The 16590-nt window shown below is 48.3% G+C and overlaps 1 protein-coding gene across 3 annotated transcripts; it reads right to left on the reverse strand.

Moving 5' to 3' along the window:
- Positions 1–6884: 6884 nt before the first annotated feature.
- LOC146185501 (uncharacterized) lies at positions 6885–15617 on the reverse strand. Of its 3 annotated transcripts, XM_084606452.1 has the most exons (5): positions 15469–15617; positions 14848–14935; positions 13830–14075; positions 13382–13526; positions 6885–7223 (listed from the first exon to the last, which is right to left on the reverse strand). In XM_084606452.1, exons 2-5 carry the CDS (start codon positions 14857–14859, stop codon positions 7030–7032), a joined length of 597 nt encoding a protein of 198 aa, XP_084462578.1. In that variant the 5' UTR covers positions 14860–14935; positions 15469–15617; the 3' UTR covers positions 6885–7029. The 3 variants fall into 3 exon arrangements, with proteins under 3 accessions (XP_084462578.1, XP_084462576.1, XP_084462577.1); XM_084606450.1 differs by lacking the exon at positions 6885–7223 and having other exon boundaries at positions 9265–13526; XM_084606451.1 differs by lacking the exons at positions 6885–7223; positions 15469–15617 and adding an exon at positions 15295–15427 and having other exon boundaries at positions 9265–13526.
- Between the last annotated feature and the right edge of the window lie 973 nt (positions 15618–16590).

A 16590-nucleotide genomic window follows, 5' to 3' on the forward strand; every position in this document is an offset into this window, starting at 1 on the left:
AACCATAAAAATAACGCCTCTTCGTTTTCTTTCAACACGTCTGCGCCCACGAACTCATTCTGTCACGAACGCATGCCTAACAGCTCGCGCTCCACGCACGGCTGTCTCCATTTTTAGGCATCTAGCTTGCATAGCAGGCTACCGTAAAGCTCTGAATACCCCCCGGTACCATGGATCAACACCAAAGGGTTCGTACGAAGGCATTTCCTGCGGATGACGGCACTCTCGTGGAAGCGCCGGTGCGGCCGCGACTCGCGGGCAAGTTCAAACGGGGCAAGACCCCAGAGGTGACTTTTTACGAAGACGAACTCGCAAAGCGCGCCGCGAAGGACTCGGGGGTCAAAGGTCCTACCGTCGGAAAGCCAATGCCCAATTCGACTGTGCAACCCAAAGCTACTGGAGCCCAGCCTGCCAAGACTGTGCCCGTTAAGAGAGATAATCTCAAGGCTGATCCCTCTGAGACTGAAGATGTCGGGGCTCAGCTCAAAGTGGAGCGTCCGGACGCGAAGTACTTCGTGTTTCAACCACAAAGAGCAGGGAATTCGGAGCTGGAACGCTCGAAAAAGGAAAATGTAATGGATGAACGTCCTAAGTCAAGAGCATCAAACCCAGCTTCTCGCCACGTGGGACCTTCATCGCTCGTCGGAACGTGCAACACTCATAAAGCCGAGTCGCTGCAGAAGGCTTCGCCAGGCAACGTCGGATCTACGAGGGGTAAGCATCGTCCAGACCCCAGTGAGAGTGATGAATCGCTGGAAGCAAGCGTCGACAAATCCGAAGACGACGGTCGCGACAAGTCATGTGCGGCAGTGAAGCTGTCCGACGGGGCCTCTTCTGGGCAAGACAGCAGCGATATGGAATCGGGAGAAGATGCACGCTCGGAGCGCGATTTGGTGCGCCCCTCTGGATCAAAAGGGAGTAGTCGAACGAGTCGCTCCAAAGCTGCTTCTGCCAGGTCATCAAAGGTTATAACTGCCAACAGCAACGCCAAGTCATCCAGCAACGTTGGAGAGCGTGCAGCGGCGGACCGTCGGTCGAAGTCCGTTCGGAATGTCAGCTCTGAAGACCAAGTTGCATCCCGTGGCCCGTCGATGACTTCAGCGGCAACGACGAATCGAACCGGCGGTTCGTGTCATGTCAAGGCAGCCCGCCCCCAGGCGACTTACGCCAGTTCACAGATGCTTGGAACGATCAAGGATGGCGGAAGCTCGAGCGGCGAGGAGTCGACCAGCGACCACGGCAAGAACGTGGACTGCAAAAGGCGACCCAATTCCGGTCGCAGCGTTTCTTCCAAAGCACGGTGTTTATCGCGTGGCACATCGAAGGGATCAGCAGTGCCCTTGGACCGTACTGGTGGTTCGCGTAGCGTCAATGCTGCTTACTCTCATGCAACTTATCCCAGTTCGTTAGCACACAAGACAGCCACTTGTGGCGGACGCTCAAGTGGCTCAAGCAGTGCGAAGTCGTCCAGCGACGACAGGAAGAGCTCGCAGGCCGAACGCAAAACGAAGTCTTGTCGAAGCACATCTGCAAAGGCGCACTCTGCATCACATGAAAGGTCAAAAGTGTCAGCTGGGGGAACTCAAGTCGGTACTAAGTCCAAGCTTCTACGATCCGAGTTGTCTGCCACAAACGTGGCCGAGCTGTCCGAGCATTCATCCGAGAAAAGCGGAGGCGTACAGCGCGAATACCAGCGCAGCTCTGGTGACTTAGCAGGGCGCGTTCATTCTCGAAGGCGTCAAGAGCCGTCCGACGAAGAACAGGTACTTATTTCTGAAGCTGGAAATATCCTGCAAGCCACCGAATTCGAGCCTTCCAGACTCTCAGATTCCGAGCCTCCGCCTTCTGTCAGCAAAACCAGCACGAATTCATACACCGACGACCGACTGAGCTTCAGCGGGGCACCTTCATCATATTCTGATGCACAGGCGCAAGACGATGTAACGTCTTCGCGCTCCACCAATAAACTAACACTAGTCAGCGCAGACTCAGCTACGGAGGCAGTACATTTTCGCGAGAGTCCCTGTTACATGAATCGTGAGCTGGCCAGCGCTTCTAGGGCGCCGTCCAAACAAGGCGCTGCAGACCTGACGAACCTCACGCAACAAGCCAGCACACCTCGTGTTCTGCAAAGTGGCAGCTCGCCCGTGGTCGTTCGGCAAGAACTATGCCTGTATCCACTCTCACTAGTGCTGGCCATGGCTGCGTTCGTAGTTGCACTAATGTTTTTCATGCCGAAGGCGAAACAGCTTGCCGTGGCGAACAAGTTGCCTGTAAGCTGCAGCTCACCGAGCTGCCAACGGGACTCTGTTTATTTGGACAAGCTGCTGAACTGGAACTTTGACCCGTGCGATAATTTCTACATGTTCGTCTGCAGTCGCTGGAGGAATCAGTTCCCCGCCACAGAAGGAGGCCTTCACGTTTCTGCGGACGACGACTACGTTAGCATGTTGGAAAGCCAGATTCACGCGCTGCTTCAAGGTCCACCGCTTGGCTCCTATATCGGGGTCGGAACGATGCAAGACCTTTACTACAAGTGCGCCAATGACAAGCTGATTGAGGACTCCGGCTGGGACAGCTTGCTCGAGTTTATGTCCGACGTCTCTCTTGATGGATTTCCGCTGACGCCTCCAGTCCGAAGCAGCGTTTCCTTGTGGAAGATAGCGGCGAGGCTTCTTAGAAAGACTGGAGCAGCTACGCTGATTAACGTCGGTGTAGCTTCCCATCCAGTCATGCAGGCAAATGACATCATTTCCGTAGGGCTTCCGGAGACTTTCAGCGTGATCGACGGTATGGACATCAATGACATAATCCGTCTTTATACGTCCATCGTATTCGCGACTTTTAAGGCGTTGCGGAAGGACTTCGTTCCACCAATGTACACGCTGAGAGTCGTCAAATTCGCCAGCGATCTCGAGAAACTTTCCTCGCTGTTCAGAGACCAGGAAGCCAGAGTTGAAGCGCTCGATACTGCGTCAGCGCTGCAGACATTCATGGCCGAGCTTTTCGACGGCGTTTCTGGAAGCGCCTACACTGGACCCGGCTGCAGCGTCCTCGTTCAGTCGCCCAATTTCATCGCCAAGCTCGTCGCGCTCGTGAAGGAGACCGAGCTTCACACGGTGATGAACTTCCTCGGCGTTCGGCTAATGGTCCAGGTGGCTGCGTTCATTCCACAGGCCGGTCTCGCCGAGGCTTATGCGACCCTGCTGTATGGCAAGTGGAGGCAAGCTGATCTACGCTGGAAAGTCTGCGTGCGCGTCGCTGAGAAGGCAGTCTCCCCACTCTTTCACAGGGCTTCACTCGACAAGCTGGTCGCGCAGGTTCCCTTGCCGCGGTTCACGGACCTCGTAAAGGACATCGTACGAGAGTTTGTCAGCGACGTAAATGACACGTCGTACCTCGACGACGTCGCGAGAGTGGCTGTTAGAAACATCGTTTCCAGGACGCGCTTCGAGACTCTGGCCCCCGCCTGGATCTTCAACAAGACGCTCGTCAGCGAGTACGCGCAGAGGATTCCTCCAATATGGAGCGAGAAGCCCCTAATGTCGTACGTCGCCGTGCACGAGTATAGCTTCGTGTCGTCATTGATGCGCGGCTCCGGCGAGCGCTGGACCCGTTCCATCTTCAGCACCAACTGCTGGCACGAGCTCGGGCCCAGAAGCATATATGTTCCTATGCTTCTCTTCAACCTGACTTTCCTGTTTGATAACGACGTTTACAACTTTGAACTTTCCCGCACTGGCTTCCGTATCAGCCAGTGCATCCTGGGCATGCTGCTGGCGGAGGCCAATTCGACGGACTCGACGGAGCGATGGCTTAACCGCGAGACCATGGCGAAGATGGGGGAGGCGCAGCTCTGCTTCGGCAAAGGCCACGCTCCAAAGCATATGGCGAGGGAGATGCGAGACGCCACAGCGCTTCGTCTCACCTACAATAATTTCCGCAGGAAATCTCGTGCTAGAGTCATGAGCTTTCGCTTGGGGCCGAGGCAGAACATCAGCGCCTCGCAAATGTTTTTCGTTTACCTCATGTTGCAGTCCTGTGAGAGGAAGAGCTCAAAGGAGGAAGCGTCTGCAGAGTCCGGTGTTTCATGGAACGTGGCGCTCCGCAATCAACGCGAATTTCCGAAGGAGTTCCGCTGTCCATCAGGCAGCGCCATGAATCCCGAAAAGCAATGCGATATCTGAATGTGCTCTATTGTGCAGTGAACGGTTATGGTCGCTTTACATAGGCATGCAGGAGGGCCTTCAATAACAATAGCCTCTGGCCTTACGTTTAATACATTGTTTAGACCTAGTCCACTAACGCACCAGAAGTGGCGACTCCTTCGTATACAGGGTGCGACCCAAACGTATTTGGTGACTGTCCTAGCGTGTGAACATTTCTGTGCTGCAATGTACTTCAATTTTCTAGCACTGCATTTTGTTGTATTGTTTAACACTCATTTCAGACCCAAATACATTTTGCGATACGATGGTTAGATTATCTCGCACAATAAAATGTAAATTCAGCGTTTAAAGGGTCAGGCAAAATGTTCCAAAACTGGCGATAACAGTTCGCATCAGAGTGAACGATTTTTCGCGGCTTCGTGAACTGCTTTTTTTTTAGCACACTGCCGGGAGTGTGGCGTCTGTAGCAGCGCAATGAACCTCCACAAACAGCCCGGGGGTGGAGGTGGTAGGTCAACGTCGCTTGCGGCGGGGACTAGCCTGCCACCGAATTTTGAAGCGAAAAGCTTCATTACGAGGGTCAGAGTCGATTGGTTGGTTGCACAACTTTTAATTCCATCGGAAATGGGCGTCCTCTTCCCCGTCCCCGGCACGCGTGCCGGGGAAGACGGGAGCTTCGAGTATGTCGTATGCGGTATACCGCGACCAAGTGACGTCACAGCCAAGGCCAGCTGCGCAGCCGATATAATTCGGGCGGCTTCTTGTGAGACCCTGCCTTTTCCGATATTCCAGATAGCAGTTTTACTGTCGCTAAAGATCAGTCTAGCCTTCGTTCCGACGCAAGCGAGCGCTATTGCGACCTCTTCAGCCGTGTCTATATGCTTCTGCTTCGGATGGTGGCGGAGACGACTGGTGCGCTCCGCTACCATCGACTACCGCGGCGATTGCCGCCCCTGATCGGCCGCCCCCGATCGGCCGCTTGCAGCGTCTACGTAGGAAACTTCTTTTACTCTGAATTCTTTTGCTCTTTTAACCAGTGCTTCTGCTCTTTTTTCCCGTCTCTCCTTGTGGTATTCTGGGTGCATGTTTCGGGAGAGAGGACGGACGATGTTCTCGCGACATTGTGGCGGTATAGGGCAACCTTGTCGGCTATGCCCCTATCTACTTTTCGGCCCACCCATTCTAAGATTATTCGACCCGTGCTTGACCTACTTAATCTCTCATGTTGGGCGCTATCAGCTGGAGCTAAAATCGATCGCAAAATCACCCTAATTTGGGTCCCAGCACGTCCGTCCGTCTCGGGCAACGAGGCGACCTATGATTTAGCCCGAGATCTCTACTTCCGGGCAGACGTGGAGCCGCCCGACTGCCAGGAGATGGACGAACGTTTGCAAACCTATAAATAAATCACCGAAAATTACAGATTAGGAAGACGTCTGAGGCCGCCACCGGATCCTAGTTTAAATAATAAAGAGGCCATAGCTTGGCGGCAATTACAAGCCGGAAATTTCCCAAACCCTGTCTGGTTGTTTAAATGAGAGAAAAAAAATGATAAATGTAAAGCCTGCGAAGCGAGGGGGACGCTAGGGGCGCTTGGGACAACATTACAAGTAGAGAAGCCTGGGTGACCCTGCTGCGAAGCGACGTCCCCGCCGACCAGCAGAGCCGTCCGCCTGGCGGCTGAGGCCGCGAATAACCAATGTATATTCGCCAGTCCTTAGTCGCGGAGGTTTTAGCCCCCGTTCCTCAGGTCTGCGTGCCAGTCTGCGTGCCAGGGGCAGGGAGTAGAAGCCTCCTAAATTGGTGGAAAATAAAGCTTTAATCAATCAATCAGCTGCGCAGCCCCCTCGCCAAGCTGCCCATAGGAACCCATGCATTTGGAGGACATCGTAACTATCACTAACCATGATTTACTAGTTAAGGGGTGCTTAACTCAGGCATTAACTAGTACTCAGAAAGTGCAAGTCATGGTTAACTATCACTAACCTATAGTAAAAGCTCCGCCGGCGTTGCAGATACTCATAGAAACCCATGCATTTGAAGGTCATCGTAACTATCACTAACCATCACTTACTAGTTAAGGGGTGTTTAACTAACACTAATAAGAACTAGTACTCAGATGCAAGTCACGGTTAACTATCACTAACCAATCGTAATGGTTAGACGTTTCGAGACGTCCATAGCCGTCACATGGTGACGTCATCGGCCGTGATGTCATGATTGGATGTGATATCACATCCGGTCATGTATAATAACCGGAAGTGATAATGACTTCACATCCGGTCATGACTGGTGGTGATGTCACCAGGAGATTCACGCATATACGAAGCTGACCCTGCCGGGCGTTCCATCCCTGTGTCCGTGCGGCGCCTTTCATTTGGCGCTTCCTCGAACGCCGCACTACAGAGCATGTGACGTCACCCATCTGCCGTCAGCTATGAGGACCAAGCGGAAACGAGTGCGCTCCAACGCCATCGGACGGCGCTTCTTTCCGTCCGCGAGTGACAGATGCTGCACCTTTCACTTCCTGTAAACGGATTACAGAACGCCGGTGAACTTAGACGCGCTCGACATGGAAGCCAAGGAGAGTTCAACTGCTGGCGAACGGCGCAGAAGACTGAAGAAATTAACTTCTGATCCCGAGATAGTCACTGCTTTTCGCTGGCGAAGCAATCGAAGGCGAGCGCAACGATGATTGATTGAATAAAACTTTAATTTCCACCGATTTAGGAGGCCCCCTACTCCCCGCTCCTGGCACGCAGGCCTGAGGAACGGGGGCTGGAACCTCCGCGACTAAGGACTGGCGAATATACATTGGTTATTCGCGGTCTCAGCCGCCAGGCGGACGGCTTTCTGCTGGTCAGCGGGGACGTCGCTTCGCAGCAGGGTTACCCAGGCTTCTATGAGGCAAGCGGTGTGATGTCATACCAAACTGCGGCGAGCGCCGGCGTCCGCCAGCCAAGCGGGCTGCTAGGCAACGGCTCAAGGTCATTTTGTGCCTCGTTGGAGCACCGCCACAGCGAAATCGCAAGTTCGTGGCCAGTGTAGCTTTCGCTACAAACAAACAAAAAAAAGGTACAAGTAGGCGTTAGAAGTGGTGCGCCTGAAACGGCGTAAAAAAAAAACGGTACAAGTAGGCGTAGAATGGTGCGTCTGAAAGGGCGTGGGGGGAGCGGAGGTGGTGAAGGGTGGCAGTTCCTGGCTATCGTGCCTAGAATATACTCCTGGCCCAACGGGGCTGGGACGGTAGGTCAACGCCGCTTGCGGCGGGGGCTAGCCAGCCACCGAATTTTTATCTGTTGTCGGCTGCCATTGCACCCGCCACTGCTTCGGTGGTGGACGACGGCTGTTGTTGCGCACGCGTCTTTCTCTCCCTCTTCATTTTCCTTTATTCTCTATTTTCTCTTCTGTCCGCACGAGGCAGCGGAGGTGGCTAAGCTACAGAGCCAGTAGCAGGCCCGTGCACTTTCTTTTCCTTTTTCCTACAGCCACAACAACATCAACAACAAATGGCGTGACTGGCCGATGCGCGAGCCCGATGGCATCGATGAGATGGCGTGAATTTAGGAGAATCGAAACAAACCATGCTCGCAATGAGGGACTTCCGACTGTGGTCGCGCTGGCCATATTGCGCACGCTTGAAATCCGCGAGCACTACTGTTCCATACAATTTAGGTTCGAGGAGGGCATTTGTACTATCGCTGTCTTCGCCGTTCGTACCTCTACGTGGTTACCCATCCGAATTAACCAATGCGAAACCGCCCATGTATGAATGGACGAGCGTCCGACGCCATAAACTTACATGAGTGATGGCAAAGAAAGCGCTTCTATTTCGAATTATTGAAATTATAACGAGGATTGAGTATCTTTGAGGCTTCATTTCAATACATACCAACCTCCCATGCTGCCAAGTACAAGGGCAACCATAAGATCCCACTAAAAGCTGGTTCGTCAAAAAATAATAATAATAATAATTAGAGGGTGTCTCTCAGGAGAATGGCGAAAGCCTACCCTTCCTCTCCTATCACTTTCTTCTCATCGTTTGCCTCTTATCGGCGTTCGTTGCAGTGCAACATATAATCAGTTTACAGGAAAGGGAAGGCACAGTATCTGTCACACTTTCTCCAGCAAGTGCGAGTTTGGACAGTACACCATCGCTCCTGTCCCATGTTCAAGTGTGGGATTGCAGATGGCAGGAACACTAGACAACGAATAGGGAATCTCGCGGAATATTACAAATCTCGCGCACAGATCTTGCGCACGGGATTTCGTTCCATGAGCCTAGAAAAAAAAGTCTGCACGGCAGCATGAGCCCATCTCCATCACCACATGCTTTCAAACAAGCTAATATACACTACTGCACTGAAGCATAGGAGAAGAGAAAAAAACCTGCTCCCAGAAGGCATAGAAATGCACTCCAATCAAAACTGCTAGGAAAGGTCATGCTTTGGTTGGCTTACTTTTAGCCGCTCATGTCACCCTCAACTACAGTGAAGCATCTACTTCGAAGCTAAACCATGAAAACCAATGAACCATGTTGGGGAAGGTATGGCAGGCCTATTGTCACAGCAGCAGTGCTACCACGGTGCAGTTTATGGCAAGGACTTCTTTGTAGTGCAGTCTTTGTGCAGATTCTATTTGATAACTGAATGCTCAATCTCTGTGGACAAGAACTTTCTTGAAACTGTTGGGCAAAAATTTGAATCTTGCTCAAAGTTTAACAGCTTTGTATACAATGTTCATCAGGTGCAACTACCTTGAGGAATGCCTCAACAAAGTTGGATCGATCACCATGCTCGTTTGAAGAACACAGACAGTGCTCCTCGTTAAGTACTGTCACTGAAAGAATGACAAGTCCGCATTGTCTCAGACTACTGCATAGCAAAGATTTTTTCCACGCAGTCACTTTGGAAGCTATCTGCTTTTATGCGAAACCTTTTTGAAGTGCTGCATTCGGTACAGCTAACTGGCATGTCCTTTGACATCAGACAAATTTGCAAGACTCCATTGCTATGTACAGCACAGTCGTAGTGCAATGCAGTGAGAACTGTAACTAATGACAACAACTATTAGAATCAAGGCATCTCTACTATGCTGGGAGGAAAAATGGTTTATTTCAAGAAGTACAATTTGATCATTAATATCACAGAAGTCCTGCTCAATCCTCAGCACATTCACAAGCATCGATGGAGTGGCATTACAGAGCCTACGTATACACTTGATATTACTGGAACAAACCATATATATCTTCATATGAGCACATACAGCATTGCTTTCCAGGCTCGTACATAAGTAAAACAAACAGAAAAGATGGCACTGAATGCTCAACACTATTACTCCACCTTTACAACTCGATAATGCAGTCCAAATGTGATAATTATATCGGAGAGCGTATCACCTCTGTCTCTTTCATTTATACTTGCAGTATATAATTCTTGGATACAATGAAAACGCAAGCCTTGCGAAGCATGTCTGCACATGTGCTGTTGGGGCTACACTATGTACGACTGGAATGGGCATCTTTTGACCATCACACGCCCTGGAAGGAGGGGAGGACATTAAAAAAAAGTTGACTCTTGGTGGACACCTGCTCTGCACACTGAGGTAAAGGATGCAGGGAAATGAAAATGGGAAAGAGAGGAAGGTGTGCAGGCACACACCACGCATAGTAGGCTTAGGCAGTTTCACAGTGCATGTTTCTCTAGAATTTCACCTTCTGCAGCCACTTCCTCACAGCACAGTGTGTCTAGTAGTGTAACTGAGGGTCCCACATGTAGTAAGAAGCTCAGTGGAGGGCACTCTGGCTTTCGTACAGCTGTTGTCATCGCTTTATCACATGCGGAGCTGCGACACATCTATTCTTTCCACCCTTTTGTTTCAGTTTGGTCTACTCTGCCTCTTCTATCTTTATACGGCAGCACTAGTTGGTGCCACCCAAAAGGCCAATGCGCATTCGTTATCTTCATGCACCAACTTACAACTAAGAGGTTGCCGCACTTCTTACTTTCTTCGAAAGCTTTTCCTTCTGCTCCTCCTCCCAAGGCGGGTGGCTTTCAATAAACAGTAGCACAGATCTCACCACCCCAACAGTGTCCCCTCTTCTACCTGCATGCTTATTTTTAACAATGAAAACATTGTGTCTAAAACATTCAGCGATATGACACATTCTTTATGTGATTTTCGACAAGATCATCTAAAAGGTTTAGATTATGAGTGCACATTTTATACAGCCACACAACCACACCTATTTTCACAGCAGGGCCATGTCGCCTCCATTAATGACGAGAAGGTTTGTTTGTCCACACTGGTAACAACAATTCTCCAATGACTCGTAAATTTTCACCTAACGTAGTGGTTTCCACTGTGACTTAATTGTGAGCAGTGCACCTGGGAAAATAAAAGTTGTGTCCACTGCCCATATTGGAGAGCAGTATATCCCACCCAAATTTCATGTTTAAATAGACAATGCACATTTTCTGTCCATTTGAACAAACATGACATTGACAGGTTGATTCACAATAAGTCTGAAGTTCTGGCACAAAAGGTTTCAATACAAAAAGATGGCACAAGTTTAAATTATAACAAAAGAAAACAATTTAACCCAACACAAATTAAACTCCATCGTTTCCATGCCAAAAAAAATGCTGACAGGAGGCAGTGAACAATGAAGCCATATCAAATAGTGGGACCGACAGTAGGCTAGGTTGCTTCCCACAACACAATTTTTGCTCGGCAAAAAAAAAAGAAAAAAAAGAAAGAAAATGCAAGCTCAAGAAAATCTCTGCCTGCCAAAGTTTCATCATTAACACAGTGACTTCAACCAGTATATAAGTTGACTAAACCAGTAAGAGAACAAGCTCTCGCAGACTTGTTATGCCTCAAAACAATTCACTGGCTGTGTCTGCCAAGACCGGAATACAGTGCTCGTTGTTCACTTCAACAGCAACAACAAAAAACAATGCTAAGTATGAAACCCTACTTGCATTCATGTTTTCCTGAACAGTTTAGGATAACTATCGGCATGGTACAATGTAAACTGGTGCCTTGGAAACTAACTTTAATAAGTTTACGACCAAGCTGTTCCTGCCATGACACTTGGGATACACACCGGGGGAAAAAAAGGGGGAATAATAAGGAATGAGCACAACACAGCCTTGTAAATAGCCTGTGCCAGCAGCAATCGTTGATGTGTACACATGTTGAGTAAAATGTCTACGATGCATTTGGAATGGGCATTTTGATAATGAATCGCTTTGTGTGAACGAGGCGCAAAGTAGAGATCCCATTAAAGCTTTGAAGTGGTGGTGTGCTTGATTCAGGTATTGAAATAAGTATGTAATGCCCGTATCAGGTGTGTCAGCCCAAAAGTAAGTACAACTACTTTTGCTGTATGCTCTTCGCACCTTGTAGCACAATATTTAAAAGAAAATACCGAAGACGGCTGATGTAGGAGATAGGAATCGAAAACATGTTGGCTTTCATGAACTATCAGCACTTAAGGAATGTTGAAGGAATGCTATTAACGGTGACTGTACAATGGGACTCGTACACACAAGACACCAATCCACAAAGAAAACATTCTCCAGTACTGAAACAAACACACGGCTGAACTACAGTGCAACTTGAACCTGAACAAATAACCAACACATGTAAAACAGAACCTCAGTTATATATCCACTTGAAGAAGTACAAGCCACTATTGTAATATGTTCCATGAAGATTAATAACTTGCAACGGAACATTTTCTTAATGTCGTGTGATGAGAAATCCTTCATTACTCCTCAAAGTTATTGCCAAATAGGACCAAAGAGCAAGGGAAAACAAAAATCACAGGAGATAATTAAGCTTAAATTGGTGTGGAATCATCTTGGTATTCATCAAGATTACTGGGCATGCTAGCAGAGACAATTATATTAGAAGTTGTAGGTGATATGACTTACAAATTACAGGTCCCTGCCATACTTTATACACAATTTTCTGCATACTTTGACTCAGACCAAGAAATGAAATTTAGCCCAGTCTTGCCAACTGCAGAACTTTATCCAGTACTGCATCGACAGTTTCATCATTATCGAGGAGCTTTCCAGCAACATCATCCTCAAGGACCTGTGTAAAGAGTACCTTGCAGTTTTCTCTCAGCCTGTCTGCGAGTGATTCAAAATGAGACTGTGATGGACTACATCCACAATGGCGAATTACAGCTTCCAGGAGCTCACAAATATTTGCATTGGGCCAACCCAACTGCTTGAGTATCGGTTTTTCAATGAGAAAGCAGAGGAACTCCTGCACATGACTTTTGAGATCATCACAATTCTCCTCTGGCTTGACTTGCTGCTCTTCAGATTTAATACCAATGCTATCACCGTGCAGTGAGCGATGAGGCACGTCAGATTCGAGCGAATGTTCCTTGGTGGAAGTAATGCGGTCTTCAGCATGTACATGTATACGTGACTTTTCAGTGCAAAGCTTTCTCTCACTTGATGATGTGATGCATGACTCCTCAACGAGTGGGCAACTCTCAGTGTTCTGAGTTTGGTGGAATGCATTAAGCCTGACATACTTGGGATGGTTACTCATTTTGCATTCCTGCTCCTCAGAGTTAACATTAACTGGTGTATCATCTTGGCCAAGTGACATTTCTGATGCAGAACAATGAGCTATCACAGAGCTTTCTAAGCATACATCTTGAGCAAAAGCCCTAGTAGAAGATGACCCGTCCGAACCTCCTGTTATAAGAGCCAAGCTGCTCCATGCCGGGTTAAGACCACCCAAAAGCTTCCTGTCTAAGCCATGTCGCAGCTCTTGATGTGTGAGGAGATCGTCTTTGCGAGAAAACTTCTTGCCACATGCGGTGCATTCAAAATGCCGCTGGCCCTCATGAACGCAGAGTATGTGCTCCTTCATGCGAGCTTTGCGTGAGAAAACGCGACCACATATACGGCAAGAAAACCCATCGGCAGCTATATGAGTAATAAGATGCGTCCGGAGTGCCACTGCCTGGATGAACTCCTTGGGGCAGTGAGGGCACTTGTGATCGCGTACTCCAGTGTGGGTGGGAATGTGCCTGTTGAGCGTGCCTTTCAGGGAAAACCTGATAGGGCAATAGGGGCAGGTAAAAGGCTTTTCCATCGAGTGGCACAGCTTGTGCTTGTTCAGGGCACCTAAGGAGACGAAGGCCTTGGAACATTCGGCACACGTGAAAGGACGCTCACCCGTGTGTGTTCGCTGATGGATCTCCAATTGCGATTGTGACCAAAGAAGTCGGCCACATTGGCTGCACTCGAAGCGCTTGAGTGAAGACTTCCGATTGCTGTCCAATGGTGTGCCATGCATTTTGCAATGGAGGTCCAACTTTGCCTGAAATCATAGCAACAGGTAAGAACTTTTAGAGGCTAGAAAAAGAAGCACTACAGAGGTCGCCAAGCAACAAAAATTATGAAGTAGATACATTATAATATGCTGAAGGGGAGCAATAGATCTCAACTGCTGGAAATGTGGTGAAACATCATCTGTTTAGAAGTCTGAAGACTCGTTGCAATGTCACAACTGCTTTCTACGAACAGTGCTCAATATGCTGAATGCCATGCGGTGCCATGGATTTCATAACGGCAGCATCAAAGAAACACAAGGAGTCTTAGTCGATGTTAAACATGCACATACCTTCGAAGTAAAAACTTTACCACATGTAGGGCATGGTAAAGAAAGTCCTCGTTCCCCTGAACACACAGCATTTCGCAGATGCCTTGCCAGGTGATATTTTCGACTAAAGGTCTTCTTGCAGATGGAGCATGAGAATTGCTGTGAAACACTGTCGCAGTTTCCAAGGCTTGTAGAAATGACATTCTGCTCACACTTCACATCGACATATTCACATTTTTCTTCCTTTGCATCTCGTAGATGACCACCCTGCGCAAAATGCCAATAATCCAAGTACATCTAATTTGCAATGAAGTGCCACTCAAGCTTCTTAATATTCCACAGCTAAACAGATCAACAGCTGTGAAGTGCCCCATTCAAAACATAGACACAATTTCGTCTCGTATATATCGAAAGACGAGCCATGCAGTATGTAGAATGGAATACACAACTGCAATGTAAGAACACATCCACAAAGGATTGAGTGAAATGTCAATTTGTACCCTAAGTAATCTATACACAAGACTGAGCCTTAATTAAAAGCACTGTTCAGGTTCTACTTGGTAAAAAAGTAACTGTCAATTTGCTACTCCTGCAAACATCACTCACACCACACATGAAAACAGTGCACAGACCAACTATTGACCTAAGACGTTAAAATGCCTCAGTTAGAAGTTGTTTTCTTCAGCAGCACATGCAGAACAGCTCTCTTTAGGAAAATAAACTTTCAGTTGGCTTCATGTGACATCGCATGATTTATACTGCATTCGCTAACCTATGAGATAACCTGTGCGTAATAACTGGGCACGCATATCATGCAAGAATAAAAACAAACTCCTCCTTGCAACAAATTTTATAAGGAAAGTAAATTCGAATAACAGCGCATGCTTTTGTAGATCTTGGCACAGGAGATCCATGGCACGAGAAAATCCGGTCACGGGAAAACGTTTGAGCAAGAACAAAAGTGCTTATTTGCAGTACTAGCGAATTTATTATCAAAGAAGCAACATTCCCTCGTAATATCCAAGTGCATCCGTCGCACCTTGGTTGGCATGACTTCTGTAAAGCACCAACGCCGCCAAGTACAAGTTTCTTCCGAGATATAGCTGCGTGGTCAGGCCATTCTACGGCTGAAAAGAAAGCACAAAATGTGTTTGTGAGCTTAACTTTATAAGGACACTAATTTTCGAGCGCTTAGAATGCATGGTGTTCTAAAGATGAACTGCGCTTCGGATATATATGGTAGCACTATATAGTTTAACATCACTTCCTTCCGATGAACGCTCAAAAAAGCAGCATCACGATTACCACAACCACTCGTCTCCAACCACGTTGTTCAAAGCGCTCGCCACCCAAATTACTGTGAACTGGCGCTCGTGATCTAGACCGCGAAAAAGGAATGTCTAAGTACACCGCTCATTGCATACACATGGCTTGAATGCATGTGCGTTCGTTCGGCAAAGCTAGTTTAATCAGAATGCTTACTAACGCTCGCGCAGGGAAGGCGCCTTCCTCAGTGCAGCGCATGCATCACACAGCGGCAGCGTCCACTGACAGATCACAGCAGTCAACTGCTTTTATAATGGAGCTTCGAGCACTTCATCCGGCTAAGAACCTGATTTTTTTTTTTTTTTTTCGAATTAAACGGCTCGATAAAACTCACAATATCAAAACACGGCCGACGAGCCCAAGCGTATCGATGCTTCTCGTGTCACATGTCCGGAGCGATCGGCACAAAGGCAAGGCAGAGACGGGGAAAGCTGACAAGCTTTTCGCCCTCTCCGGCGTGTTTCGTTTCCTTTTTCTTTGCTTTGGTTGCTTTCAGTGCGCACTGCCACCACTTGTTGGCGCAGCGGTTGTCACGCCCGAGGCGGCGTTCAGCGGCTTTCGAGCTAAACAGTTCTGCGCGGGAAATATAAAAGGCAGCAGATGGTTGTGGTAGCAACTTCTATTGCCACAAAATGAAAGGAATTATTTTGGACTGGGGCGAGTCCAGGGTGGCCTCCAGTTGGGGGTGACCTCTTGAGCTCGCGTGACGAGGGCCAGTTGCGTAGTTTTTCTTGGGCTGGCCAACAGCTTGTCCCCCATTCCTCCGCTGAGGGAGCTGGCAAGAGTGTCTTTGATCTTGAGTGGCCTGCGTCCCGTTACCGCAGTGCCGGCATGCAAAGTTGTATTCTCCGTTCGTAATTAAAGATAATCGGTAGGAGCTAAGAATGGCCTTTGTTTGTAGACGTCTGAGTGTCGTGGCTTGTGCCCGTTCCAGATCTGACATCTGGAATAATCCTAAACAAGTATGAAACACTGTAAAAAATGTAATGTCCGAAAACAAAAAAGATGGCATTTCAGAGCTTTTAATAAATGGTTTGTCTTATACAGGAACGTTGCTTGCTGACATACTTAACGAGCATTTTCTCGAATCAGGGGCTTCAGGTTCATCACAGACAAACTACTGTGATTGCACAGCAAACGTCGCATGCAGCAACAATAGATCAATGTTCCTGTTTCCAACAACAGAGTTTGAAATCAATAATATAATACAAAAGTTAAACAACAGTAGTTCCTGCGGGGCTGATGACATAAAAGCTAAACCAGAGTCCTTCAATAGGACTCTGGCTAAACCTATAAAATCCGTCAGCAATTTGCTTAGCCAGTCACACACATATGCAACCTAATCATGAATACCGGAGTGTTTCCAGATAAATTAAAAATTGCGAAAGTATCCGTCATACACAAGGGGGGGGTGACAGAAATGACTTAAACAACTATAGGCCAATATCAGTGCTGC

Source organism: Amblyomma maculatum, chromosome 6 (assembly GCF_055883805.1).
Source record: "Amblyomma maculatum isolate TAMU_Amacu chromosome 6, ASM5588380v1, whole genome shotgun sequence".
In the NCBI taxonomy this organism is placed as follows: domain Eukaryota; kingdom Metazoa; phylum Arthropoda; class Arachnida; order Ixodida; family Ixodidae; genus Amblyomma; species Amblyomma maculatum.